This window comes from Panthera tigris, chromosome B1 (genome assembly GCF_018350195.1).
Source record: "Panthera tigris isolate Pti1 chromosome B1, P.tigris_Pti1_mat1.1, whole genome shotgun sequence".
NCBI lineage: Eukaryota > Metazoa > Chordata > Mammalia > Carnivora > Felidae > Panthera > Panthera tigris.
The window spans coordinates 64,669,482-64,696,898 of record NC_056663.1 but is presented as its reverse complement, the minus strand read 5'-3'; the positions used below and the strand labels follow the sequence as shown (position 1 = coordinate 64,696,898).

Below are 27,417 nucleotides of genomic sequence, written 5' to 3'. Positions count from 1 at the left end.
AAAAAGCAAAAACAATTTTAATAAAGACAATGTGTGCCTTCTAAAATCAAACACATTTAATACGTTTATAATACACTGAAGTTGTATCTTGTTCTTTAAAATATCTTCTCTCCAAATGACTCTGAGCCTCAATCATGAATACAGGATGCATGAAATTAAGTATATTAATATAACACAACCACTTAGTACTCTATACAGTACATTATTTACAAGACTACACAAGGCACACAGTTCATACAAGTTAAAATGGGCTATATGAAGTGTTCTCAGTTTTCAGGTATTTATCCCTGCCAGCTAGGGTGAACATTCTTTTAACATTATACTTTGGTGTCCTCCTTTGAAAAACGGACATTGAAAAAGTTAAAAATGAGTTACTATATAGGCACTGATGTATGGAAAATACACTCTGTGTTTTTACATATCGAAAGCTGGGAATACCTTTAAGCCACATATATATTTAGGCTAGAAAACTGGACAAACACTGAACAGTTTGTGAAGAATGGAAAGCCTCTTGACCAACAATTCAGATGAATATAATTCAACTATTTGCTGCACTACTAGTTTGCTTGTTAAATTAATTGCTCTGAAACCCTTTGGTTGTCAGGTACCAAAATAGTTTTGAAGTTAGAGAACTGCTTTCCCACTTAATTCTTGTGGGTGGCCCAATTCCCCATGGTATTCACAGCTGAGAAGTATTTTTATGCATTTTTATCTTAAGTGATAAATCAGGAGCAAATTAAATCCTGTCTTAAATTTAAAAAAAAAATGCAAATCACTCTTCAATGACTTCAGACTGTAGGTATGTAAGACAGAGACTCAGCTCCACATCTCGAATGCTGCTTTTGCTGTCACCTCTGTAACAGACTGAAATGTCTATCATTACATCAGGATTGCCCAATCTATTGACCGTGTAACCTAATGAAATAGGGATAGCCCAATCTAATGCGTATCAGATACCGTGCTTCTAAAGTCAGTCAGTAGTAGTCCTTTAAAGCAATTTTATTCCAACAAGTCAAGTATAAAAGTCTTTGTATTATATGCATACGTTTACAAAAAGCACTTCAAGGATGTCTGGTCAAACTAATGTCAGAAAATTCCAAAGTCCATACATTTTGTCCGAATTTAATTATGACAGTTACAATTAAAGCGGTAAAAAGCAAGACAAACAAATCTTGGTCTTTCTTAAATGATTACAACCTCACTCCTTGGGGGAATAAAAGTATTGTGGGTTGTGCTTGGTTTTAGACAGGTGTCATCTGGGGCCATATGCTAGAGCAGTTTCAGATTTTTTCATTATCATCATTGTTGATTTTCTTAAATGCGACTGGGCTTGCTTGTTTCAAAGAAGTCTTAGAAACATCTGTGTGCATGGTAGACATAGCTATTGTCTCATAGTCATCATCCCGAGACCGGAAATCACAAAAGTTAAAGAAGAACTGTAAGTCTCTCTGGAAATTTTTGTTCAGAAATCCATAAAATATGGGGTTGACACAAGTGGATATCATTGCTGTAAGATGGCAGAGCAAGAATAGTAGATTATGGTTGCACGTAGCAATGATCTGATGATTCCAATCAAACACAGTGTTAAAGATGGTAAGAGGCAGCCAGCAGACCGCAAATGCTACCACAATGGACAACAGCATGATGTTGATTCTTTTGGTTTCACTGGACCTGTACTTATTGTCTCTCATCTTGTCCATCATATTGTTTCTCCTTTTTAAGCGTATATATATCTACAGAGAGAGAGAGAAAAAAAGTTCAAATAGAACCACCAAGTTAATGTGGAATTCTGTGGAAAGAAGGTTAAAATGGAAATGGCAGGGGGAAGTTTTCTTACCTTGAAGTAGCAAATAAATATAAAACAGAGTGGGCCAAAATACTGCAGCATCAAGAGGAGAGTTGTGTAAGACAACCTATGAGAGTCCGATGGAAATTTATCAAAGCACACGTACTTGTCCTTGAACGCGTCAAGTGTCACGTTCTGGAACGGTTCATCGGTCAGTACTTGATAGATGAGAAAAGGTAGAGAAGAAACCACAGCAAGGACCCAAATGACGGCAATACCTACGTAAGCATGTCTGTTATTTGGTCTCCACCCTCGTGGGTTGATTATCAGCTGATGTCGCTCCACGGCGATGAGAACCAGAGAGAAAATGGACACAGTGATCGAAACACATTGCACAAAAGGATTCAATTTGCACATTGCCTCACCAAAAACCCAGTGGTCCATTAATGTGTAGACAAATGTGAAGGGGAGACACATGATGGCAACAAGCAAGTCTGAGAAGGAAAGGTTCACTATCAGGATATTGGTAACATTTCTCATCTCCTTTTGTTTCAAGATGATTATGATCAACGCCAGGTTTCCAGAGACTCCAAGAATTATTACAGCTCCATAAGCAAGAGCTAATGTAAATATCATGGCCAAGGGCAGATGGCAATCATCACTTTCAAAAGCCAAAAACTGGGAATTCTCTGAAAAATTACATAGGATTGAATGATTTTCAACCTGGGACATTAATGTTGAATTCATTTTGATTGGTTTGGTTGTTATAGATTATTCTAGACAAATGGAAAATATGTTTCTTCAAAGCAGATCAAATATTCAGCTTATTCTTATTCTTCATATTACAATCCATTTATGAAAATTATTCTGAATTCTTCATTCCCTTGAACTGAACAATCTGTAAAGAGAAAATGACCAATGGCATTACTAATTTCACCGAAGGCAGTCAAAATGACTTCTGACTCACAGTGCTGTTTTAAGTGAAAACACTGAAATAAAGAAACAAAATGTAATCTCTATAAACACCTTTTTTTAAAAAAATAGCAGAAACACTGCCAACATTTTGAGGAAAACCTCTTCTAATATTTTTAATTGGGCTAGCAACTAGCAATTGACTACATTACTACATTTTGACTCAGCAAAATACAGTAGTCTGTAAATCAGTAAGGTGTGTGTAAATCTCATGCCCAAAGTCTTATATAAACCACTGTCAACAGATTCCTAAATATTGTAAAAAATGAGCATGTAACAAAAAATTTAATGTATGGGTTAAAACATAAGATATGAAACAAAGAAAAACAGCAAAAAAAACCCACATTTCCCTAATTCTTCCTCTTATATTAGAGAAATGAGATAATTCACTAAGTTGTACTAATAGCTCCACCATACACTGAACTGCTCTTTAAGGCAGACATTATTTGGCACAAGTATATTCCAAAGGAGATGACCAATACAGTGCAACATGAGAACTTTGTCCTATGAAGGACTGTGGAAGGGAGATGTCTAATCCAGAAAAGAACAGGCATGGTATAGACGTCTTCTCATATCTGAATGGGCAGCATGCACGTTAGCAAACTGGGCTTAGAATATTATGTCTGACTACATAAGCTAGAAACAGGACCAAGGGAAGTGTATTAGTGTGTATTAAAAACAAAACAAATTTCACATCACTATGATGTGAGCAGAAGTTTAATCAAATGAAATCAACTGCCTGCAGAACTATGGAGCGCTCCATACACAAGAGTCTGTAGCTACTACACAAAAGACTTCTGGGGAGCTCTTGCATTGTGTAGGAAGGAGATTCAACTGGATAACGCTGAAGTTCCTTCTAACTTTTAAGATTCTATGATTTTATTAATGTCAGAAGCTTTCAAAGGATTTCTAAGGTTTTATACATGTAAATATCCTCCCTCCCCGCTAGACTGTATACCCACACAATGCAGGGGTCTACATTTTAGTGGTAATTTTGATCTTTCACGGCATTTTGTGATGCAAAGACTCTTTTCTCACCAACAGGACAAATTACAGACAATGGTGGTTTTTTAAAGTTAAAAGCTCCTTTAAAAAAAAAATCTGATTTCCTCTAGATTGTTAAATACATATAGGAGATTAGGGATTTCCTATGTTAATTAACAGGCCATTGTGCTTGTGTTAAGAAAGGGAATGGCATTTGTTTCTTTTTTATGTGAGAATAAAGAAAATCATGCAGATTTACTTCCATTTCAAGGAGGTAAGAATTTAATGAAACATTTGCCTTTTAAGTGACACCTCTAATGAACCTTTTTTTGAGTGTTTCTGCTTTCTAGAACATGAGGTGTTTTTTATTATAAAACCACAATTTGGCTTTATAAAACTGAATAAAAATAAAGATTTCCAACATTTAGAGAGAATGAAACTATTAAAACGAGGAATGATTTCAAGTGTAAATGTTTTTAGAAACATGGCTCTCCCCTCCTCTGTGCAACAACCAGTAAATAATGACTCTTAAACTTAATGCAGTAAATTCGGTGCCTGGGTGGCTCAGCTGGTTAAGTGTCTGACTTTGGCTCAGGCCATGATTTTGCAATTTGTGGATTCAAGCCCTGCATAGGGGTCTGTGCTAACAGCTCAGAGCCTGGAGCCTGCTTCAGGTTCTGTGTGTCTCCCTCTCTCTCTCTGCCCCTCCCACCCCCCCCCCAAATTAAAAAAACATCAAAAAAATTAAAAATAAGTAAATAAAAAATAAACAAACTTAATGCAGTAATTACCATTTTTCTCTCAAGAATACCAAAGGCAGAGAGATAACCTCTGTCTCTTAGTGTCTGAGAACAAACATTGGAGAATAATCTAATCTAAATAATTATCTAAAATATCTAAATCTAAATATCTAATCTAAAATAATTATCTAAATATCTAATCTAAAATAATTTCTTTTTTTATTTTGGATAATTTATCATTTTTTTAATATTCATTATTTATTTTTGATAGAGAGACAGATCACTAGCAGGTGAAGGGCAGAGAGAGAGCGGGGACACAGAATCTGAAGCAGGCTCCAGGCTCTGAGCTGTCAGCACACAGCCCAACACGGCGCTCAAACCTAGGAACTGTGAGATCATGACCTGAGCTGAAGTTGGATGCTTCACCGACTGAGCCACCCAGGCGCCCCAATAATCTAACATTTCTTTGAAAATTCCTCACTGAAGAATGCAAGAAAATTTTGCGTACTTCATATTCAGTTTGCTATCGTGATAGTCAACATGACTTAGTGAACTGTGAGTTTCTCTTCATTATTTAAAGTGAAACTCGCATGATAGAAAAGTGTATCCTCTTTATCCTATGACTTCTCTTGGTTCCCTGTCACTAAACACCACCAGAATCCTGGACTAAGACACATGTGAGTACATCCCTCAGCCTGACACTTGACGACCTCTACATTTTGCCTCCCTCCTTGTTCCAACAGCCCCATTGTGAGTGCTCTTTTCCAGGTCCTCACAGCCCACCAGGTGCCCCCCAGCCTGTTTCAGCCTCCACCTCGTCTCTGCCATTGCTCTTTCCGGCTGTTCTGTCTCACCACCAATCCAAACTCTACTCATCTCTGAAAGCATCATTTAGTGCCCTTGAATCCTTAACTGGCTCCTCCCAATTATGACATAACCTCTTTTAGATAGGCAGTGTATATACCTTGTAGGACTTTGCAAATGTTAGATTTAGAATAAAAAACCGTGTTGACTGACATAGTAGGTGCGTGGCTGAAATAGCAGGTTCTTGGGTGAATTAATCCTAACATCAATAACTCAATTCTGTCATAGTCCTTTTAACAAGCAAGATGGATGCTAATTATAATAATCATTTTATTAGGTCAGGTATATAGGGGAAAATGTTCCACTGTGTGTTAAAAAAGGAATTGTTTCTGAAAAAATTCATTAATCCAATAAATGTTTATTGAACACATTTTGTTTTTGTTTTTAATGTTTATTTAGTTTTGAGAGAGCGAGGGCATGAGTGGGGGAGGGGCAGCGAAAGAGGGAGACACAGCATCTGAAGCAGGCTCCAGACTCTGAGCCCTCACCTCAGCACAGAGACCCACAAAGGGCTCAAACTCACCAAGGGTGAGATCATGACCTGAGCCGAAGTGGGATGCTTAATCAACTGAGCCACACAGACACCTCTTGAATACTTATTCTGTATCAGGCATTGTTTTAGTGGAGACAACAGTGACCTCATGGAGTGAGTTTCCAGTCTTGTGGGCAAAGAAAGCCAAGAAAAAATAAACTGGTAAAAGGGATAGTATGCCAGATGATAAGTATTCACGCAGAAAAATAAAGCAAGGAAGGGGTTCTGGGGTTGTCGGGACCTGTACTTTATTACTGGGTGGTAGGGAAGGCCTCGGTTTGCCTCAAAAGGTGGCATATGAGCTAAGACCTGAAAGTGGTGAGTGGGGAGGCCATGTTGATATGTCAGCGACTGTATCCCATGTGGAAAGAACAAAGGCAAAATCCTTGAGGCCAGAGTTTACCTGGTGTATTAAACACCAATGATAAGTAGGATAAGTAAGAGAGAGACTAGTAGGAAAATACTTAGGAAGGGTAAGCAGAAGAGGAACAGATTATGTAAGGCCTTATTCCATGGGACAGTCTGACTTCTTCTCTGAGAAAAATGAGGAACCAGTGGAGTCTTTGGCAAAGGTGTAAAGTCACAGGATTTGTTTTACATTATTACTGTAGCTGCTGCTTTCAACAGATTTAAGACAGGAAAGAGAAGTAGGGAGATTCATTAAGAGGCTAATACAATAATCCAGATTAGAGCTAGTGGAGGCCCAGACTGAGGCGTTTACAGTGCAAAGGAAGAAAAATTGAAAATTTAAATCCATTGACTTATTTTGACAAAATTCCATACATACTGGAATTAATGTAAAAGTTTTCAAATTATTACAACTACAGGATACAGAGGCCACTTCCTGCAGATGGTTTTAAGTGAATATACTGAAATTCAACTCTGAACCCTCCGGAATTATATTTGATGGACATGCTCTGTGAGGAATAGCAGTCTTTCTATTAAGTAGATGCTAATTTAACTATACAGAAAATGCAAACTATTTTTTAAGTGTTTGCAAAGCCTCCTTTTCTAAGTGCATGTTGGGTAGTCATTCCAGTTTGGTAAAACCCTTCTGCACTCGATAAAATGTGTATTTTCGACCTACCTTAGTATAATTTCAAGAAAGAACGGTTGTCAGCAAATAATACTCAGAGAGAAAGCATTCACATAATCTTTGCAAAAGAAAAATAATGACATTCACTATTCTGATATTTAAAATAAGATATGCAACTAAAGACACTGCAAAAATTAAAAGTTGTTAAATCTCAATATAGCTGTCATGAGCAATTAGAGACAAAATAGAAATACTACATACATCATCAGATGTAAAACTGGCCCCCTTCCAAAGGGAAATTTCCTTATCCTTTCCAATTGGAATGCTGGTCTTTCACTGCTTGCTGTTCTTAGTGCTGTTACTACCTGAAAATACAGGGTTTCTGGTCATAACCTGCAGCAGATAAATTTTTTTGTATACTCACAACTGGCTGTTCACCTTATGTGTTTGGAAAAGAAATGTCAGCCTTATTACATAGAGCCTCCCAAAGTTACTGCTAGTTTATCTACATGAGTTACATAATTCTCTGTTCCTTCCTCTCCCAGGAGGGCTGGTTCAACAGACAGCTGCCTTAAAACCATAAGGAAAGAGACTAATAATGCAGTAGTCACCCACCGAAAAGCACTTAGTCTTTAGTCATAGGTGGGGTACTGGGCTGGACAGCTTTCTGCTCTCTTTACCAGGAAAGCATTCTAGAGTCTTGGGACTGACAGATACTGTTTCTCTGTCCAGGTAGTGACAAGCAAGCTTTCCATTTCCCCCTGCCTGGGGGCCACCTAGTGAGATACGCTTTTTTCGTAGGACCCAGGTAAGCATGGCAAATCTGAACGATCTGGAAAAAAAAAAAAAAAAGAAAGAAAGAAAGAGAAAGAAGAAAGAAAAGAGATGTCAAAACACACTCCCTCTTTGCCCTCCCCTAACTTTTTCCTGTGCTCCAGCAGTTACCAAAGAATGAAATGGGCTGGTTAAATCAAAATTCCTGCTGCCACGTTTACGTGCCCACCTTTTTTCATACAGTGTAGTTAGGTGAACTGCCCCCGATTTTCCTCATTCTTACACTTCTGGCCCCCTCTTCCATTTGCCAGCCATCTATCAAGGTCTCTCCACCCGTGATGAGACTGGCAAACAAAGCATCCAAACCAACCAAAAATAAAAGAAGCACAGCCAGTTCTCTCTGGACCAACTTCAGTTCTTAAGACATTCGCCTGTCTACCTGGAGAGACCAACTGAACACTCTTAAGCCACCTCTATCTACCTCCAGTCCATGCCCAATCTCCTAACCCTGCCGGGTTCCATCATCGCTGTTCCAAAAGGAGCTAAAGAGTTGGATGACTGAAACTCAGAAATAAAAGGCTAGAGCTCAGAGTGTCTACCGGGGCGCAGCGACAGACTGGAAGGGCCCAGCACCGACGGAGCGGGGCTCCATTCCAGCCCAGACGCAGGGAACCCACAAGTGTCCGGGGGCGCCGCGCCTGAGCTGGGGTCCGCGGGCCCCCCGCGGGACACGTGCGGTGGGACGGGGACCAAAGCGGCGAGTGGTCACTCGCCAAACCCACCCTTCCGCAGACAATCCCAGCCACCGGTTCCCTCCGCTCAAACTCCAGCGCAGCCTCTAGCGCAGCCAGCTCCAAAAAACCGTGGAAGATGCGCGAGGTCAAGGGAAGACAGCCTTACGAGAACCCGAAGAGGCAAGAACTCAGATCCCCGTCCGGAAATCCTCGCGGAGCAGGGTGCACGGATGCCGCCAACTCCCGGTTACGAACGTCGGCCCCCACCCATGGGCAGGGCTCTTGGAGTTGTCCGATCATCTGCAGCACCTTGCGACCTACCTGCGCCGGGAGCTCAACTGAAAAGCTGACTCCATGCCCCACCTCAGTTTCCCAGAGTCAATTCCGGGCACTCGGCAGGTTTTTTTTCCTTCGTCTTTCATCCTCGACCCCCTCAAAAGTCCTTAACAAGGTGTAAACTTGAAACTTACCCTCTGTTGGATTCGTCGTTTTCGCCCGTTTATTAAAGCGGGAAGAATGGTAATGGAAGGGATAGAGCCGGGAGAAAAGATCCGCTGGTATTTCTCCTGCTCAAATCCTAAAGATTGATGAAGATAGGAAGAGACGCCCCCTTAAAGCCGAACTCCACCTTATCCCCGGATCACGTGATGGCGCCCCGCGAGTAGCGCCTGCTGCTCCCCCCACAAACACCTCAGCTTGGGTATACACTTCGGGGGTGCGTTGCCTAGGAATTCTGGAAGGAAGAGAAATTAAACATATCCACACGTTGTTAAACACAGACGCACGGTGCAAAGGAAAGTAAGCACTCATCCCCACAGTCCTGGACTCCCAGGAAAGCAAGACAATGTCACAGGGCTTTAGAAAGTCAGAGCCACTGTTTTCCTTTGTTTGCAGGTCAGTGCCATCTTGTGGCCGAACTTCTACCCGGCTGAAAAGCTGGAGCGTCAGCCCAAGTCAAGACTGAAAGGGGGTGTTATTTAGGAGAAAAGGAAATGTGAAATTCACCGCAACAATGTTACTAATATGTTCCTTGCTTTTTTTGGTGACCTTTGTATATTTCTCACACCAGTACCGAAAAGTTTTTTGTTTTTTGGTTTCTTTTGCCCCCATTTTAAAAGCGAACAAAGAGAAGACCTTAAAAAGCAAAAGTAGCAAATCTCGGATGAGCTAGCCTGGCCTTTGTCCTTCTTTCTTTCCACTGAGAAAATGCAGTTAGGTTTGTTCCCAGTGCCTAGCTGCTTTTTTTAGGGGAGCACGCTGAACGGAACATTTCCCTGGTGGTCAAAAAGTCAATGCCATTTCCTCGGTGCTTAATCTACCCTTGTACTGAACGTTAGGAAGAAAAGAATGGAATGTACACAGAGTACATTGACGGTGGCAAAGCCATCATGGTGCCCGGTGATTCAGGATCACTACTGATAACACTGATCTCAGATGTTGTACATAGTTGTATTCCACTCTGAAAAACCAAAGTTGTGTATTTCACTCACACTCACACACACACACACACACACACATTATTTACTGGTGAGGATGAATAAAACTTCGTCCAAATCAAGCTGCCAAAAAAAATAAAAAGCGCTCCTAATAAAGATACAGGACACTGCCTAGGATATGCATAAAAGTTTTGTTACATAACAACTATGATTGCATTCTGTCTTCAAACCAAAAAAAAAAAAAAAAAAAAAAATTCCAAGACAAAGGGAATGACCTAAACTTTACACTGTTAAAATATGTTTTCTTTCTCTGGCAAAATAAACAGTATTTAAAGTTCAGTATAAGTCATAGCTCATTTATTTGTATAGTGTGGTAAACATCTGGTTTTTTTTCCAGGAAATCTTTCTAAAATATTTGTATTTAGACATTTTTATATAGTTGAAAAGGGATTATGATCAAGATTTAAAATATCGTGGTCATGTAATAAATAAACTACAATAGTAGATGGGAACATACATTTTACAAAATCCTACTACTGGTTAAACAGAGTAAAATGGCAAGTATATTTTCTTTTATTCTTTTCTTTGTTTCAACTAAGAATGAAAATATAAGGCATAATTTAGGAATTTAAATTCTTTTAAAGAGCAATAACTCTAGGTTTCTAATCACCTGTCTACTCCATTCCCTCAAGTCACATTCTGAGAAGCAAGTTTGCCCCAAGGTTTTGATCATCAAACTGGCTATTTTTATTCTGCTCCAAGCATTACAAATGTAATAATTTAATTCTCCATGAAGAATACATTTTCATGTAAACATTTGTGCCATGTCAGCAAATATTTTGGAGCTGAAAATACAATCTGGACTCATTAGACACTTTCCTTTCTGTATTTCCCAACAATGCTAAGAAAGTCATGTCTGCAAGAATGCCCCAAATAAACATGGACATTGTATTTTACCTTTCTAACTGAATTGCCATAAAGTGTCCCCCATAAGGCAAATTCATAAAGCTGCATTCTTGAAATATTAATATTAAATACCATTCTTTGAAAGTTCATTGGTCTCAAAGACTTTTCTATGTCAAATTCTGTAATGCAAAAACAAGTTTTGAAATGCTCACCAACAGCAGCAAATTGTATAATTCTCCAGGAGTATCATTTACTAAGTACTTTTTCAAAGTGTAAAATGTAAAATAAAATTAAATTTTAAAAAGTGTAAAATCAAAAAATTCAGGATAGTATAATAGCCTAATGCAACAGAAGATCCTCTTATATAATGTAATCTTATGGAAGGTTTCAAATAACATAATCTGAGTTCCTCAGAAGACATGTGTTAAAGAGTAATGTGAATTCCTCAAAAGATGTATTAAAGAGAAGATATGTGTGAAATAAAGAAATTCTTTTTCTACTCTTAAATGAACAGCCAGTTTTATACTTTCTTATTTGGAATTCAAACTAGATAAAACCTCTTCGCTAGGGAGAGAGTTTTCCATTTTGTGTATTGCCTTCTGAAATTTCATAGCATTCTGACCTATAAACCATGACTAGGAGAATTAAATTAATGACCTGTTCTCATGTTCTCTTGGGCAAGTCTTTTGTTCTGTCATTTAAACAGAAGAATAGGCTTTCCTCATTAAATCTCTGTAGACCTTAGTTTTATCATCCAGAAAATGGTCTGGCCCTTTAAATTGCATGATTCAATGACTGCCTAGATAAAAGTGTATCACTCTACCTGCTGCTGGAATTTATCCATTGTAACTACTTTATTGGTCTCTTGATGAATTTCTGCTCCAAGAGTTAATTAAAGTTTCTAAAATGCTATTAGGCCTTGATACAGGAAAATTGTCATAAATTATCGCTCAGCTAAATCTTGATAGGCATTAACACTACATAGGAAAACTAGAACGTAGATGATATTGTAAGGAGAAAATTCCACTGGGGTAAAACTTAATATGAACCATGCTGGTGAATCAGTTCATAGTCTATGTATTAATTAGGTGTCAGTTTTTCCTTCTTTCTGTAACTTACCTATTGCATTTATTTGAATCGATGATGTCACAGAATATAGATTGCAACATTATTTTATGGACCACTGAGAAAGAGAGAAAATGCTTCCAGTAAAGCAATGACACACAATCGATTATAAAAGAATCTCAAAGTGAGAGTACTAAAATATTTTTTTAATAAAGTCCTCATCTTAAAACCAATGAAATATAGGGGGTAAAGAGTTTTGACTAAATTGGTCAGTACAATCAAATAGTCAATACAATCACTTAATTCAATTGGATTCATTGGACTAATTAACAATTATTAATTGTTTTTGGGACTTAACTAGCAGAAAGGAGTGCAAATTTTCTTTAAAATGTTACTATACAAGTATGTAGGCAAACAATTCAATATATTCCTTGTGTAGAGGAACTAAGTAATATTTATGGATTTGTTCTTGATTAGAAACGGGAATGCACTTCAAGAAAGTTCTCATTCAGTCACATAGCCCACAGACTGAGAGTATCTTTTTTAAATCTGTCAGAATAAGACTATAGAGGACTAGACTCTTAAAATTATTTAGTAAATATCCAAACATTTTACTGTAGATCTCACCTCGTCAGACACCCTTCAGACATTCAACAAAAGTATAATGTTATTTTACAAAAGTGTCACATTATGTATTTATTGCATGGTATAATGAACAGAGCTTGCCATTGTTACTATTATTTGTTTTGATTTTTGTCACTATTCACTTCATATCTCCTCTCAAAGACATGGAGTAGGAATAGCTGGTGAGAAGGACAAGTGTGAACACCACCTCTGAAACTTGTATCGTCTATGACAAGTATGTCTGACAGTTCATCTTGCCCCACTCCCCAAATCTCAGGCTTAACATTAGACCTTTTCACAACACTTTGCTTAGGTAAGTATCCCTTCTTCATTCCTTTGTTTAAAGTCTAGCTGTTGCTTTTCTTTCTCCAGATACATATAAATCTACAAAGAGGAAAAATATCTAAAGATGGGCTGGGGTATAATCGGACTCTTCTGAACCCAGGAAATTGCTTGGCTACCACTCTCTACTAGCATAGCATATAGGTGAAAATAATGCAACTGCATAGATTATTGAAACTACACACTCAAAACTTTCGTTGAACCTTAAATATCACCCCAAAATTCTTGGGCTTGAGTGACTTCCAATGTCTCTCCTTTTAGAAGATATTTCAAATTGTCACATTTCTCCCCTAGTCTCCTACCTCATATCCTATTTTCAATGGGCTCCCCCTTCCTTCTGAATTAAGTAAAAATGATAGCGTATTTACTCCCTAAATTCCATATCCCTCATTTCAGCAGTGAATCCTCTCTCCCAGCTGTTTCAGCCCCCAGGCTTTGAGTCAGCCTAGCCCACTGAGTTTTCCCAGCTGACACCCGAAACACCAAGTGACAGCGACAAGCCACCACCATTGTGCTCTCCCACTCAATCCATGAGAATAAATTCCATGAGTGAGTTGTTGTCTTATTCCACTAAATTTGGGAGGTTTGTTACACAATAATATAAGTATAACACCTGTTTATTCAACAACTCCGTTTTCTTGGCTCAATACTAAAACGAAAACAAAAATAAAATTGCTCACTCTTTCATTGTAACTCCCTCACCCATGTCATTGCTTTTGTAGTTGCTTCTCTTTCTGGTAACTTCTCCCAAAATAAAAAAAACATTTACTGTCCTCTCATTTGCTCCTCAAATATGGCCCACCTACCCACCTCTGCCCATAACACCAATGACCAAAGCCCGTGGACACAATTCAGACTTTATTATATTTATTCTTTATGTTGCATTTGACTCTTTACACCATCCTATGCTCTTGGAATCTTCTTTTCCTTTGACTTCATGAACTCCACACTGCAGCTTTACTCATCCCCTCCTGGATGCTCCTCAGTCTCCTCTCCCAGGATCTGCTGTCTCTCTCTACTTCTTTAGCTGTTTTCCTTCCCAGGACCCTACTATATAAATCGGCCCAAGATGGCACATGTGTATTAGCTTAAAGTGGCCCCCATATTGTTTTCTTCTTCACAGCAGGCTACGACGATTAGCCCAAAGCCAGACAGCACCAAACTCAAATTCTCACACATCTAATTGCTTTAAATTAATTTTAATATGTATATTTTTAACCAGTTAGAATCCATCTACTTTTCATACTCTGAGAAGCTGAACCCATCATGTGTAAACCAGAGATGAAACAAATCCTGTCGCCATGACAGATACCAAATTGTTGCTGCCCTTTGGAGCTTTCTGAACCAAGTCTCCCCACTTGGCCACTGAGGGATGTCACCTAGATAAATAAGCCCACTCTCTATTTTCCCATTCTCCCCAAGAGTCCCCTGTCCTATCTCTCTTCTGGATGTAGCACCCCTGGATGAGCTGTTATCTCTGGAGGCACTGTTGCTGGGAGAGACTTCCCATCATGCAACTCTGTCCAAGACCACCACCCAAAAAGGCTTGTGTGTTACTGCCTTTTGTGGTCTTGTCTCTTCCTTGATTGACCAGACATCCCCAAATTTATCATCTCATTCTTAATCTTCTTTTTTTAAACCCTTAATGCATAATCATATTCTTTGCCATCAATTACATGCTTGTATACTCATAACCCTAAATCTCTCTCTAGAGGACAGATCTCTCTCAGGCTTCATTGGCAAATTCTCTTCTCAGTCAGTAGATGGGATCTCAGTCATTGTCATCATCTCTATCCCTCAAACCAGAATCTAAGAATTGTCCCGTGTTTCTCTCTCACACCCTCAAATTCAGTTGCTCACACATTCCCATTGATTTTACCCCCTAAACATGTCTCAGATGTGTTCTTTCATATCCATCAAGCTGTACTTCTTTGTCTGCAAAATGGTCTCTCTGCCTCAGTGGCTTTCACAGCCCTCCAGTAATATCCCTCCCCAGCTTAAATAGTCGAGTTGCTCTCTGAACCCTTCAAGTGCCATGTCCTTTTAACCAATATTTTCAGTATCATCCTCCACCACTTCCCACACACTCAGGCATACTGAACTATTTGTATTTCTCCAACTGGAACACCCTCTCTCGCCTTGACGCTATTTCCCCACTTCGTACTTGCCCATCCCTGCCATTTGGAGCTTTAACTTTCATCAATTCCTCCTCAAGCTTCAGTTCAAGGATCTTGTCTACTATGAAGCCCTCTTTTATATCTCTCAATCTCCCCAAATGCCCCCATACGCTGAATGTGTCTTATTTATATTCCGGCAGGACTCTAAGTTTATTTCTAACACAGAATTTAGTACGCTATATGTAATTAATTATTTATTTGCACACATTTCTGGAAGGTAGTGGCTACTCTTTTCATCTCCTTAAACGCACAGCCCAGAATTCTATCTGGTGTATCATAAGATACTGACAAAAGTTCTCCTGAAGGGCTGAAGAACAAGGAATAAAGTAGGATAACGCAAACTATGAACATCACAAACCAAACCCATTTGTTCATCTCAAACATTTAAAAATGTCTTGGGCATTTTAGTTATGGTGGATTATTGCTATTTTTATACATACACATATTACATGTATACATATACTTTACATATCTGTAAATATATATTTTATACATAGATATCTTACTGTATACTTGTCTTGATTCTTCTCATATTCTTTATTTTTTTATGTATTGATTCTGCTTTCCCCATTAAGTGTAAGCTTGAAAAATGAATCCTACTGCCTTTAAAAATGCATATAATGTGTAATGAAAATGTCTCATAACTTTTTCTACTTGCTGAATAATATACTTTTAAAAGCTGAAGTACCTGTGAGCGTGATAAGAATAAGAATATGGCAACAGATACATTTTTGAAGAGCATATCATTTAACCGCCATTTAATCAACTTTTGATTCTGGGCTTTTGCTTTGAGCACCTCTTTAAACATTCTTTTTAAAGACTATTCAAAACAAACCATCAAAAACAAACAAACCATTTCTCTTTCATTTCCATTTAAATATAGTAAAGCTATATTTAAACTTGTAAGTATGATTTAAAATACTAACCATGAAAATTTAGCTAAGAAATGGAAATTTATATTAAAAAGCAATATTGGGGGGAGCTTATCAACACCACCACTTTTTGTTTTGATTTACAGAAGGGAAGAATATATGGCCTATATATGGATTTACATGATAGAAATATTATGTCTTCTTCTTCTTTTCTGTATCTTGTGCTGAAATTTTTAAAATGATATAATTAGATAAAGAATCATTTGTTGGGGCACCTAGGTGGCTCAGTTGGCTAAGTGCCTGACTTCCGCTCAGGTCATGATCTCACAGTTCATGGGTTCGAACCCTGCGTCGGGCTCTGTGCTGACAGCTCAGAGGCTGGAGCCTGCTTCCGATTCTGTCTCCCTCTCTCTCTCTCTGCTCCTCCCCCATTCACACTCTGTCTCTCTCTCTCTCCAAGAAAAAAAAAAAAGAATCATTTGTTCATATGTAAGACATCCACATTTTTTAATAAGAATGTATCAAGTATCATTATATAGTTATTATAGCTGCAGGGAAGAGAATGTGCCAGTATAATGGAAAACTATCAACAGTATTTTCTTCTTCTTTTTTTCTAATATGGAGAGGAGAGAAACAATTTCTATGACCATAACATTTTTCTGAAGATCCAAAAAGTGTCTTTTTCTACACATATGTCTATAATGCATACTTCTTAAAGGCATAAAGTCATAGGTAGTCAGAGCTCAAAGGGGATTCCATATCTACTAGTCAAAGCATTTCATTTTACAAAGAAAGTGAAGACTAAAAAGGTCAAGTGTTTCGTCTAAAGCCCGGCCAGTAATTTGGAATAAAACCTGGATGAAATCCAGGTGTTCTGGTTGTGTCCATTATACAAATACATTTGTGATTTGTGATTGTATAACTATATATATATGTGTATCACATATATGTGTTTATGTATTTTTAACATGGCAAATTTATTTTAAAAAAAGAACCATACATCTTGTTTGGAAATCAGTCACTATTTTATGCTTAATGATTTAATCGTTAGAAAATCAAAAGGAAAGATAAAGTGTTGCTTAAGTAGCACAGTGCTTGTCAGAAGAAGGCAATTATGTGTTTATAGTGCCCCCTTAGGACCTCAAAATTATCATCGAATTATCTGGGAAAATGGCTCTATGCACTCGACATTTTGGACTAATATTTTTTTTGTTTTCGTTCCTTAAAACAATTGCCTGTATTTCACAATTATGTTAGTTTCTTGTTTTAAGTCCTAAATATTGACTATATGACAAACTATTACAATTCCAAAGAAATCAATGCATCAATCAGCATCACAAAAACATTTTTGGTAATACCCAGAAATGGCCCTTCCCACATCTTTTAAGAATTAAGGATTTAAATTTACCATGATAGAAACAGTGGCAAAAGAAATGTTCTTTATGAATGTAACATTCTTCATGAATGTAACATTCTTCATGAATATAACAAAAATCTTCACAGAAATAAAATGCATCACATAAAGTAACACTATTTTTCTACTTTATTTGTCACCACTATTCCTATATATTCCTATATATCAACATTACATATCATTTGAGATTATGTTAAAGCACTTTAGTATTCATCCTTCACAAATGGTCCCTGTTATTAAAATACAGCAATAACTTTGACAAAAACAACAGACATGTTCCTCAGAGAAATGTCACTCCAAGCATTGTTTGGAGAGTGTTTTATTATTCAATAATTTGTCTTAGGAGTCCGAGTGATTTTAACTTTCACCTTTAGAGATATGCTTTCTTTCATAACTGATGAAGAACCATGAGAACTGGAAAACACCCAGTTTAATTTCGTAGCATGCATAAAATCCAACTTAATTTCCCAAATGAGTATTTTATAAATAGTGAGTAGCAAAAATATATAGAGCAGAAGTGGACATTACTATCTGTGTTCCCAGAGGTAGTACTTTACCTGCTTCAATTGACTCCATAAAATAGGAACAAAATTACTTATTATGGTCTACAAAGAGTGATGATGATTAGTTTTGAATCCCTCCTGGGAAATTTGAAGATAAAAGCACACTGATCTTCATATCTTCCTCTTTATGTAGCATATTGTTGGAATTTCAAGTTGACAGTATCTTAGAAAAAAAAAAGATTCTTAATAATTTGTTTATTCCATGTATGTTGAATGTGTATTTAAAGAAGAGATTCTGACTCCCTTTTTGAGGCTTGCATGTTTGTGTGTGCAGTGGGAAAGGAATGGTGGGTTAATCAAAATCTCCATCTCAATCACATGTTGGCCTTTTATTTTTAATACTCTAATAATAACAGTTACTTCAACCTAAGGGTTGATATTATAAAAAAAAAAAACAAATTAGTGGAAAAGAAAACAATAAAATCCATCTTGTATTTTTAACATACAAAAGCTTGCACCATAACTAATATTTTAGAAGATAGTCACAATGGGGTTCATTTAGAAGTTGTTTTAAAGACAATGCATATTTGAAGAAGGTATGTATTATAACCGTGCAACGGATGGAAGCATAGACATTTATGTGGCAATGTGTAGTGCAGTAACCATGCAGATGTTGGAGTTAAGAAAGTCTAAGAACCAAACTTTGTTTTCTCACCAGTCCCCCCGTGTTGACATTACCATCCCTCAGCTCACCGACTGCAGGATCCAATGGGCCTGCTCAGACTGACTATTCTGTCAAGCATTTGGGGAGAATGTACTAGAATTCTAGAAATAAAACAGAAAAGAATGGGATAGGAACTGGATTTGCCTGAGGTATTTAAAAGCTCTTGAATGCCTTTCTAGCTGACACAATGACAATGTATAGATCCCTTGGGTGTCATATGTTAAAATTCAGCAGAGAAGAGGCACAAGAATTTTGGTCGACTTCTACGGAAACCACTAGGGTTTGCTGCCCCCAGAAATTACATTTACAAATCGCCTTGCTCCCAAGAGACATGGTCCTCTCCAGTTTACAGAACGCCTGTCCCATTGGATTGCACCAAACACCAAGCACTTGATCCTATGATTGTCACATAATCATTTTCAGTTTTGAAATATACAACAAATACAATCTTCCTCCTGCAAGGCCATGGTCAAAAACATAGGGATCTCTACCTCCAATCTCTTTCTCCAGTGTGTCTCTCCATCCCTCTCTCTCGCCACTCCCTGCCTCTTACACGCACACGCGCGCGCACACACACACACGTACACGCACACCGGGCAGAGAAGCCTAAAATACCTGCCAACTAATGACTGACTAAAATAAGGCCAACCTGCACCACAGATTGGGAAACACTGAGGATGGGAATCACATTGAGGAGAAACAGAGGGCTAAGTTTTGTGGTGTTTTTTGGTTAATGAGTTGGGTTTTTTGTTTTGTTTTGTTTTTTAAGAAAAAAAACCTATCACAATTCTTTATTCCCGAGTCTTCTTTATGTTACTGAAAAGCCCTGGGAAACGTGGATCCCATTTCACCCTCACTTCTCCGCTCCACGCCGATTGCCCACTCCCACAACTACTTCTCCTTAGAAGTGGGAATAAATCCTTTTTCCTGTTCTCCGCGATGGATCAAATTGCTGACCCCTTTGTGTCCCCTGCCCCTCCAGATCAGCCTCTCCACCTAGACTTCTCCCTTGCTCACTCCAAGAGGGTGGGAGAAAGAGCAGCATTCTGTTTTGGTTTTGGTTTTCATTTTTTCCGAACAAAGGGAAAACCTGGGCCTTGAAGCTTTTTCTCAGGGAGCCTAAGCTCTGAGAGGTACCCCTGCACTCGCACATCAGCTCAAGCCTCCGAGTTCACTTCACCAGGCTGGGGACACAACCGGCAAAAACCTCCCAGCTCGTCAAGTTAACTTGGCCTCGGCCAGCAACCAGAGGCCAGGGTGACGGGGTACACTGCCGGGGGCCTGCAGCTTCCTCCTGGGGCCCCAAACAGCAAGGTAGGGGCTGGGATGCCCCGACCCCGGGCTTGGGGAGAAGCTGGCGCGGAGCAGGCGCCCTGGAGCAGGGTCTCTGGGGTCCCGGGAGCAGTCACGTGTTCCCGAGGCGCCTCTAAAACCCCCGCTGCTCCCCGCTCCTTCCTCCCTACCCCCACCACTTTCCCACCGCCACCTTCAGGTCCTCCCCCTGCAGCCGCCGCTCGCTCGGGCGCAGGAGCGACCGCGTTCCCGGGAACCGAGGCACCAGCACCGGCCCGGGAGCCCCGAGGTACGGGGTTCAGCCTCTCCCCGCCGCTCCCTTCCACGCGGGGGTGGGCCTGCAGGGAGGGGCCGAGGCCGTTTCTGGCTCGCGCGGCTAGTCCGCTCCGGGCCCGGGAGCCGCACCCCTGTCCCCGGTCCCCGGTCCCCGGTCCCCGGGTGTATTGGGATCTCCCGAGATGGAGGGTGGGGAAGCCCAAGGCAGCGCGGTGAAAAAGTGGGGATTTGGGGGTGGCCGAACAGTCAACTGTTAGGCTTGAAGGGAGAGCAGGGAAGGGACCAAGCGGAATTCTTTAGTGCGGGGCAAGTACTCACCCGGGGTGGAACTGGCGTTGGCCGAACCCAGGAGGAGTGTCCGGAATCCGAGCTGGAGCTTGGTCAGGAGGAGGCGGGAGGGGGGTGCGCGGGGACCTAGCGCTCCCCCTGGGTGCGAGCCCCGGGTGCAGCCCGGCTGGCGTCCGAGGCAAGGGAACGGCAGCCCGCGGGGTGCTCGGCTAGTGCACAGCCCTAGCCGGGCTCTGGCGAGGTCCCGGGGCGCAGTCCACCGGGCTCCACACGGGCAGTTCCACCTGCCGCGCGGTCCCGCAGCTGGCCGCAGACCCGGAGGCAGCCGCGCGCCTGGATTTGCGCTCCTGTTTGCAAGGTGGCCTCAAATGACAAATGCGAGCAATACCAGACATCCATACACCTCGAATTCCACCAACAGGGAATTTTTATCCCCAAGTTCACAGACCTTTAGTTTATCTTTTAAAGAAACTGAACCATTGTGTTGGATCAAAGTCGAAAGACTTGGCCACAGATCATGGAATAGCCTGAGGCTTTCAACAGAATTTTGAGTCCGAATGCAATTTAAAATTTCAGATTTCTCAAGGGAAGAGAAACTCTGCTGTTAGACTTGAGAAGGGAGGGTGGCGCGTGCCTGCGTGTTTGTCAGCTGAGCAGAGCTGTATTTATCTTTCCAACTCAAATTTTGCCAGACTCTAGCTTTAAAAATAAATCATGGGAATATTGGAGAACATGGAATCTCGCCATTGTTCCAGGATGATAGAAAAATCGGCGATAGTTGATAGTCTACCATTGCTAGAGGAAAAAAAAATTCATGTATTTTATTCTTTTGTGTGTGATTGGCATCCTCTGTGCAAAGATGTGCATTTTCATAAGACAGGAAATTATCTTAACAAAGGAACCTTATTTAAATATATAAGCTGTCTTTTAGAATCCTCTGAGTTTCCCCCCTATTATTCTTTTTAAGAGCTATCTACCTCACATACTTAAAGTCTATTGGGAAGATTTCATTTGTCTCGGTGTCAGATATAGATCGATTTTTATAAGAAAATTACAATATCAGAAAATTACACTAAGTCTACAAAGACTTTTTCACAGTCACCACACTTTGAGGAAGAACTTATATTTTTCCACTTTTTACTGTGAGGGTTGAAGTTGGATGTACAGCCCTGTGGAAACTGATGGTGAGAGAGAAAACTGGGTACGAAAGAAGAAAAGCTCATAAGTAAGCACAACAAAGGTTTCACACAGTCAGCATCAAGTTTCCTCTAAAATAATATTTCACTTTTCAAACATTCTTTCTGGTTACATCTCATAATTTGCTTAGCACTCTGAGATGAAGGAAAGTACACATACTGCATTACTTTTATTATGTGTAAAGTATGTTGCATAGGATTGTACAGTGCTCATTATAACACTTGTTGAAAAGCAGATCATTATTAAACAGATTTACATTTCCATTATATGTTTGCTTATTGTGCTTTTCAGGGAAGTGAAGGGGTAAGTTTAAGAAAAGAAATCCTTTGTGGTTTTGGGTTTTTTTTTTTTTTTTTCATTTTAAAGTAGTTCCTCTACCTTTGATTTTTCAATTAAAGAAAAAAAAAAAGACAAATCTTATTGGACAACTATTTCCTACTGTTTAAAACCTCCCCTGGCTATTGTCAGGGAGGAAGAAATTTTTCTTTGTCCAAAGTTCTTCTAGTTGGACTAAGAATTAAATTTCCCTGAGACAGATTAACAGGAGAAAATCAAATTTAGTTTCCTACCTATGGGGAATCTACACAGACATGGAAATTCCAAAGACAGGCAAAATGAGGCATATGTGTCATCCTAGGCTAAGGAGAGGGGTAAGGGAGGAAAGCTACTAGCAGGAAGGTAGGAGATGTTTGGAAAACAAAGGTTGCCCTGTTATACAGTTAAGTTTCTTAGGTAAAAAGGAATCTCTATAAATAGCTCTTTTGTGGGTACAGGTCCCCTATCTAAAATTTTTTAGGCAGTTGGTGGGGAGGTCAAAGTTTCTTCCTGAGTCTTTTGGGTCTTGATTATTTTCAGCTCAAAATAATCTGCATGCCAATGTGTGGTCCATTTTGGATAGCCTGCCCTGGGTGGGGGGAGCCCTATAAGAGGGCACTTTTAAAGAAATAGCTCTGCATCCCCTTTCTTCTCCCCCTATTTGCAATATCTCTCGTGAGAAGTCATTGGAGCAAAGATTCACAAAATGCTCATTTAGTGCAGAGCATCATGTTAGGTGTCATGTGTATTTTTATGTTTAGATGGGATGGATCGGTTTGTGTTAGAGGAACAGCAGCACAGTCACACTAAAATAAAATGAATGTTAAATGAATGAATGTTAGGAGAGGGAAAAAACATAAGAAAAATGATAATTTATCAATCTGTCAATAGGTACAAGTAAGCATCCATGATTTTCAGCAACAGTGTGTTTGTGCCATAGTAAAAAAGTATATCACTAGCAATCAGGAGAATGTCATTCATTCATTCATAATCCATTTAGGGCCTTTTATATCTCAGGCACTTGCAGTCTATAATTAATTACTTGTTGTGTAGCCTTGAATTAACCCCTGGAAATATTACCACATAGTACCTTGTATTTGTTACCTTTATGCCAGAGCCTAGCAGAGCACCTAGCACGTCAGCTGTTCAGTAAATGCTAGTTGAATGAATAAGGGAAGGAACAACTAATCTTAGCTCTTCATTAGTAAAAGGAGCCTCCCCTTTAAAATTGTATTTAAAGTAGAGTTTTTTAAGGAGGGCAAGAAGTGTTGCCCTCAGTGTTTCCCGTGTCCAGTGAATACTTAGGACGACATTTCCTTCATTTGCTTACTGATAAGGCAGTGGTTTTTATAACGTAATGAACTGAGGATTTTATGGACATGTATTGTTAGAGAAAAATTTTAGTGACACGATGCAATCTGATGTATTTCTTTTACATTTAAATAAAAACATGTTATAAATATTTTTTGCTATTTTAGTTTTATGTTGCTTATGTGATAGCCTTTATGACTGAAGATGCCTCATTTAAAATTTTAAAGTGCTAAACTATCACCATTGTCTATGGATGTATCTCCTCATTTCATTTTAGGGCCATTTGAAAACCTGTCTAATTTCAGTGGTTCCTATATATATGTCTATGTAAAAAGATACACACACACACACACACACACACACACACACATATAGACCTATAGTCACACTCTATCCTGAATTTTCCTATATTCCCCAAATGATTCATTTCTATTATTTCAAGGTTGGGAAAATTAAACTATTTTCTTAAGTGATAAATAGCAAGTGTTTACTTAGTATCCTCTATGTACAACATAATTCTCTTAAGCACCATTACTATCATAAAAAGAATTAAGATGTTTCCTTTATCTCCATTACAGTCCAATGGAGAAGACTGACCACTGCATTGGAGACAATCTGAAGTTAAGCCTCAAAACCCCATTGTTTCTATTACCCCAAATTATGTTGCATTTCCTCTTCCTTCAAAAAATTGTGGAGAGTAATATTTTACTTTAAAGGAGCATCATCCTCCAGTTACATGCCCCAAGAAAACACAAAGCCATTGTAGAATCATCTATGCAACTTCTCTTTTGTCCTTACCTTGGTAGTAGAAAAAGCAATCAGTAACCACAGATCTACAACAAAAAAGGATTGTTTCAAGAAAGCGAGTCAAAAGAAGAATGAATAAGCAGGATACACAGGAACAACCTGTACACGTTATAAGTACAAATAGGATTATAAACAAGGTAGATGAAACCAGGGGTTATCAGAACCCAGGAAATTAGGCAAAAAGGCCAGTCAAGGCTACTTTGATTAGAAGCTCACTAATCCATTCAGAGTAGTTACTGGGAGGCAATTATCTGATAATATGATGAATAAAATGATTCAGTAGGCCACGTGAGTAACTTTTTTTGTTTACATTTTTTTTTTAAGTTAATTTATTTTTGACAGAGACAGAGTGCGAGCATGAGCTGGGGAGGGACAGGGGGAGAGAGGGAGGAGACACAGAATCCTAAGCAGGTTCCAGGCTCCAAGCTGTCAGCACAGAGCCCGACGCGGGGCTTGAACTCACAAATTGTGAGATCATGACCTGGGCCTGTCTCTCTATGTCTCTGAAAAATGAATAACCTTAAAAAATAAAAAAATTAAAAAAATTAAAAAAGAGGACAAGAGGTCCCTTTTGCCTCTTACTGATATATTATAGACAGTTTGTGTTTCATCAGGCAATACTGTCAAATCTCCAATATGTAGCAATAAATAAAAAATACCATTGTGCTATTAATAATATTACATTATTAATTTTGTTTGAAATGAAAAAACTTATTATGGGGTATGATATTGGTATTACTTATACATTTAACTTTAAGATATAAATTTTCATTCGGCCATATGAATGTATTCAATCTTTTTAAAGCTGAAAATTATTTTCACTTTTTAACTTAAAAAGTAAACAGGTAATTTTTTTTTAAACACTAGCAGACTGCTGGCCAGTGGCTATCCTAATTCATGATAATCTGGCACCTCTTAAAGGACTAAGAATTGATCATGGAATGACTGCCATCCAGTATTGTGCACACGGAGTCAACAGTACAGCTTGATAAACACTTATTAAGTGCCTACTGTATACACCTAAGTCCTGGGGTGATCTTTCTACACTTGAGAAGCTTAAATTTGAACAAGATAATATTTAAGATACTAGACACTTGTTTGAATTTTTCATTTTTCCATAAATATTTATTTAGCACCCACGATGGTGAAGTTATTGGGCCATGGATTGTGGTAGATGCCACAGTGAATAAAGGACAATTTTCTGCTTTTCCATTGCTTATAAATAAATAAGGGAGGCTGCTATGCATTTTAATTGCATAGCAAAGCAAATTGTGACATTCGCATCAGACAGCTATAAACAGAGCAGTATGGGGGTTCCAAAGAGGAGATCACATCCAGTTGAGTAGACTAAGGAATACTTTAGCATAGGTGACTTTTAAGTTTGACCTTGATTGAAGTTGGAAATGAAGGAATGTTTAAGGTAAGATTATGTGACTACCCCATGAGTAGGCACCGTGACAGGATAAATAATAGCAATGAGCTGTTGTAAATTAGGTATCTTGAAGCTCTTACATATATTTGCCTTTTCCTTCCCTTTTGTCATATCTACATAAATTTAAAAAACAAGGTTTGCTATTTTACAACACATTAACACACCACAGAAGTGATGGTAGGCTTAGATTTACTGTAATTGTTATTGGCTGATATTTGCTGTGCTCTTAGAACCAGTTCAAGACCTCCCAAAACTTTTTTGGGAGATTAGTAAGGTAACAGGAGCAAATTGTAAAATTTAGTTTCCCTCTCAGTGTATTAATTTATAGTGGTCACGTAACTTTTTTTTTTAAGTTGGTAACTAATGTCTTTTTATTCCAAGCAGGACTGTGATATGGATTTAGAGCTCCAGGACTTTTATAACAAGACACTTGCCACTGAGAACAGTACTGGGGCCCCTCGGAGCTCTGATTTCCCAGTGTGGGATGACTATAAAAGCAGTGTGGATGACCTGCAGTATTTTCTGATTGGACTTTATACATTTGTAAGTCTTCTTGGTTTCATGGGGAATCTCCTTATTTTAATGGCACTCATGAGAAAGCGTAACCAGAAGACTACAGTAAACTTCCTCATAGGAAATTTGGCCTTCTCTGATATCTTGGTTGTGTTGTTTTGCTCACCTTTCACACTGACCTCCGTCTTGCTGGATCAGTGGATGTTTGGCAAAGTCATGTGTCATATTATGCCTTTTCTTCAGTGTGTTTCAGTTCTGGTCTCAACTTTAATTTTAATATCAATTGCTATTGTCAGGTATCATATGATAAAACATCCTATATCTAATAATTTAACGGCAAACCATGGCTACTTCTTGATAGCTACTGTCTGGACGCTAGGTTTTGCGATTTGTTCTCCCCTTCCAGTGTTTCACAGTCTGGTGGAACTTCAGGAAACATTTGGCTCAACACTGCTGAGCAGCAGGTATTTATGCATTGAGTCGTGGCCATCCGATTCATACAGAATTGCTTTTACCATCTCTTTATTGCTAGTTCAGTATATTCTGCCCTTGGTGTGTCTAACCATAAGTCATACCAGTGTCTGCAGGAGTATAAGCTGTGGGTTGTCCAACCAAGAAAGCAAACTAGAAGAAAATGAGATGATCAACTTAACTCTTCATCCATTCAAAAAGAGTGGGCCTCAGGGGAAACTTTCCAGCAGCCAGAAATGGAGCTATTCATTCATCAGAAAACACAGAAGAAGATACAGCAAGAAGACAGCATGCGTGTTACCTGCTCCAGCAAGACCTTCTCAAGAGAACCATTCAAGAATGCTTCCAGAAAACTTTGGGTCTGTAAAAAGTCAGCTCTCGTCATCCAGTAAGTTCATACCAGGAGTCCCCACCTGCTTTGAGATGAAACCTGAAGAAAACTCAGACGTTCATGAAATGAGAGTAAACCGTTCGATCATGAGGATAAAAAAGAGATCTCGAAGTGTTTTTTATAGACTAACCATATTGATATTGGTGTTTGCTGTTAGCTGGATGCCACTACACCTTTTCCATGTGGTAACTGATTTTAATGATAACCTTATTTCAAATAGGCATTTCAAGTTGGTGTATTGCATCTGCCATTTGTTAGGCATGATGTCTTGTTGTCTGAATCCTATTCTGTATGGATTTCTTAATAATGGGATCAAAGCTGATTTAATTTCCCTTATACAGTGTCTTCATATGTCATAATCCCAAATGTTTATCAAGGAAAGAACAAATGTTGGGATGGTCTAAAACACATTCACAATAACTATTTATGTATAGTAAACACGTTTTAGTAACATGAAATTCAATTTATGTATAAGAGTTCTGGATTTGAATGTCAATTCATAATATATGGAAGATAATTTTAATGTGTTATATATAATATGATGAGTTCATTTAGTTACATAAAGTCAATGTCAGTACACTCTGTAATTTCATTTTAAATATGGGGCACCTGGGTGGCTCAGTCGGTTGAGTGTCCGA

The 27,417-nt window shown here is 38.9% G+C and overlaps 2 protein-coding genes across 5 annotated transcripts; one reads left to right on the top strand and one right to left on the bottom strand.

The window, feature by feature from the left end:
* NPY1R (neuropeptide Y receptor Y1) lies at positions 1-20,490 on the bottom strand. 4 transcript variants are annotated; one of them, XM_042983670.1, is made up of 5 exons: positions 20,373-20,490; positions 8,893-8,999; positions 7,176-7,279; positions 1,838-2,684; positions 1-1,733 (listed from the first exon to the last, which is right to left on the bottom strand). In XM_042983670.1, the coding sequence occupies exons 4-5, from the start codon at positions 2,531-2,533 to the stop codon at positions 1,281-1,283; spliced, it is 1,149 nt and encodes a 382-aa protein (XP_042839604.1). In that variant the 5' UTR covers positions 2,534-2,684; positions 7,176-7,279; positions 8,893-8,999; positions 20,373-20,490; the 3' UTR covers positions 1-1,280. The 4 variants fall into 4 exon arrangements, with proteins under 4 accessions (XP_042839604.1, XP_007084286.1, XP_042839605.1 ...); XM_007084224.3 differs by lacking the exon at positions 20,373-20,490 and having other exon boundaries at positions 8,893-9,198; XM_042983671.1 differs by lacking the exons at positions 8,893-8,999; positions 20,373-20,490 and adding an exon at positions 7,530-7,706.
* On the top strand, positions 20,002-27,417 carry NPY5R (neuropeptide Y receptor Y5). The gene is made up of 2 exons (XM_042983669.1): positions 20,002-20,067; positions 25,789-27,417. Exon 2 carries the CDS (start codon positions 25,798-25,800, stop codon positions 27,136-27,138), a length of 1,341 nt encoding a protein of 446 aa, XP_042839603.1. The 5' UTR covers positions 20,002-20,067; positions 25,789-25,797; the 3' UTR covers positions 27,139-27,417.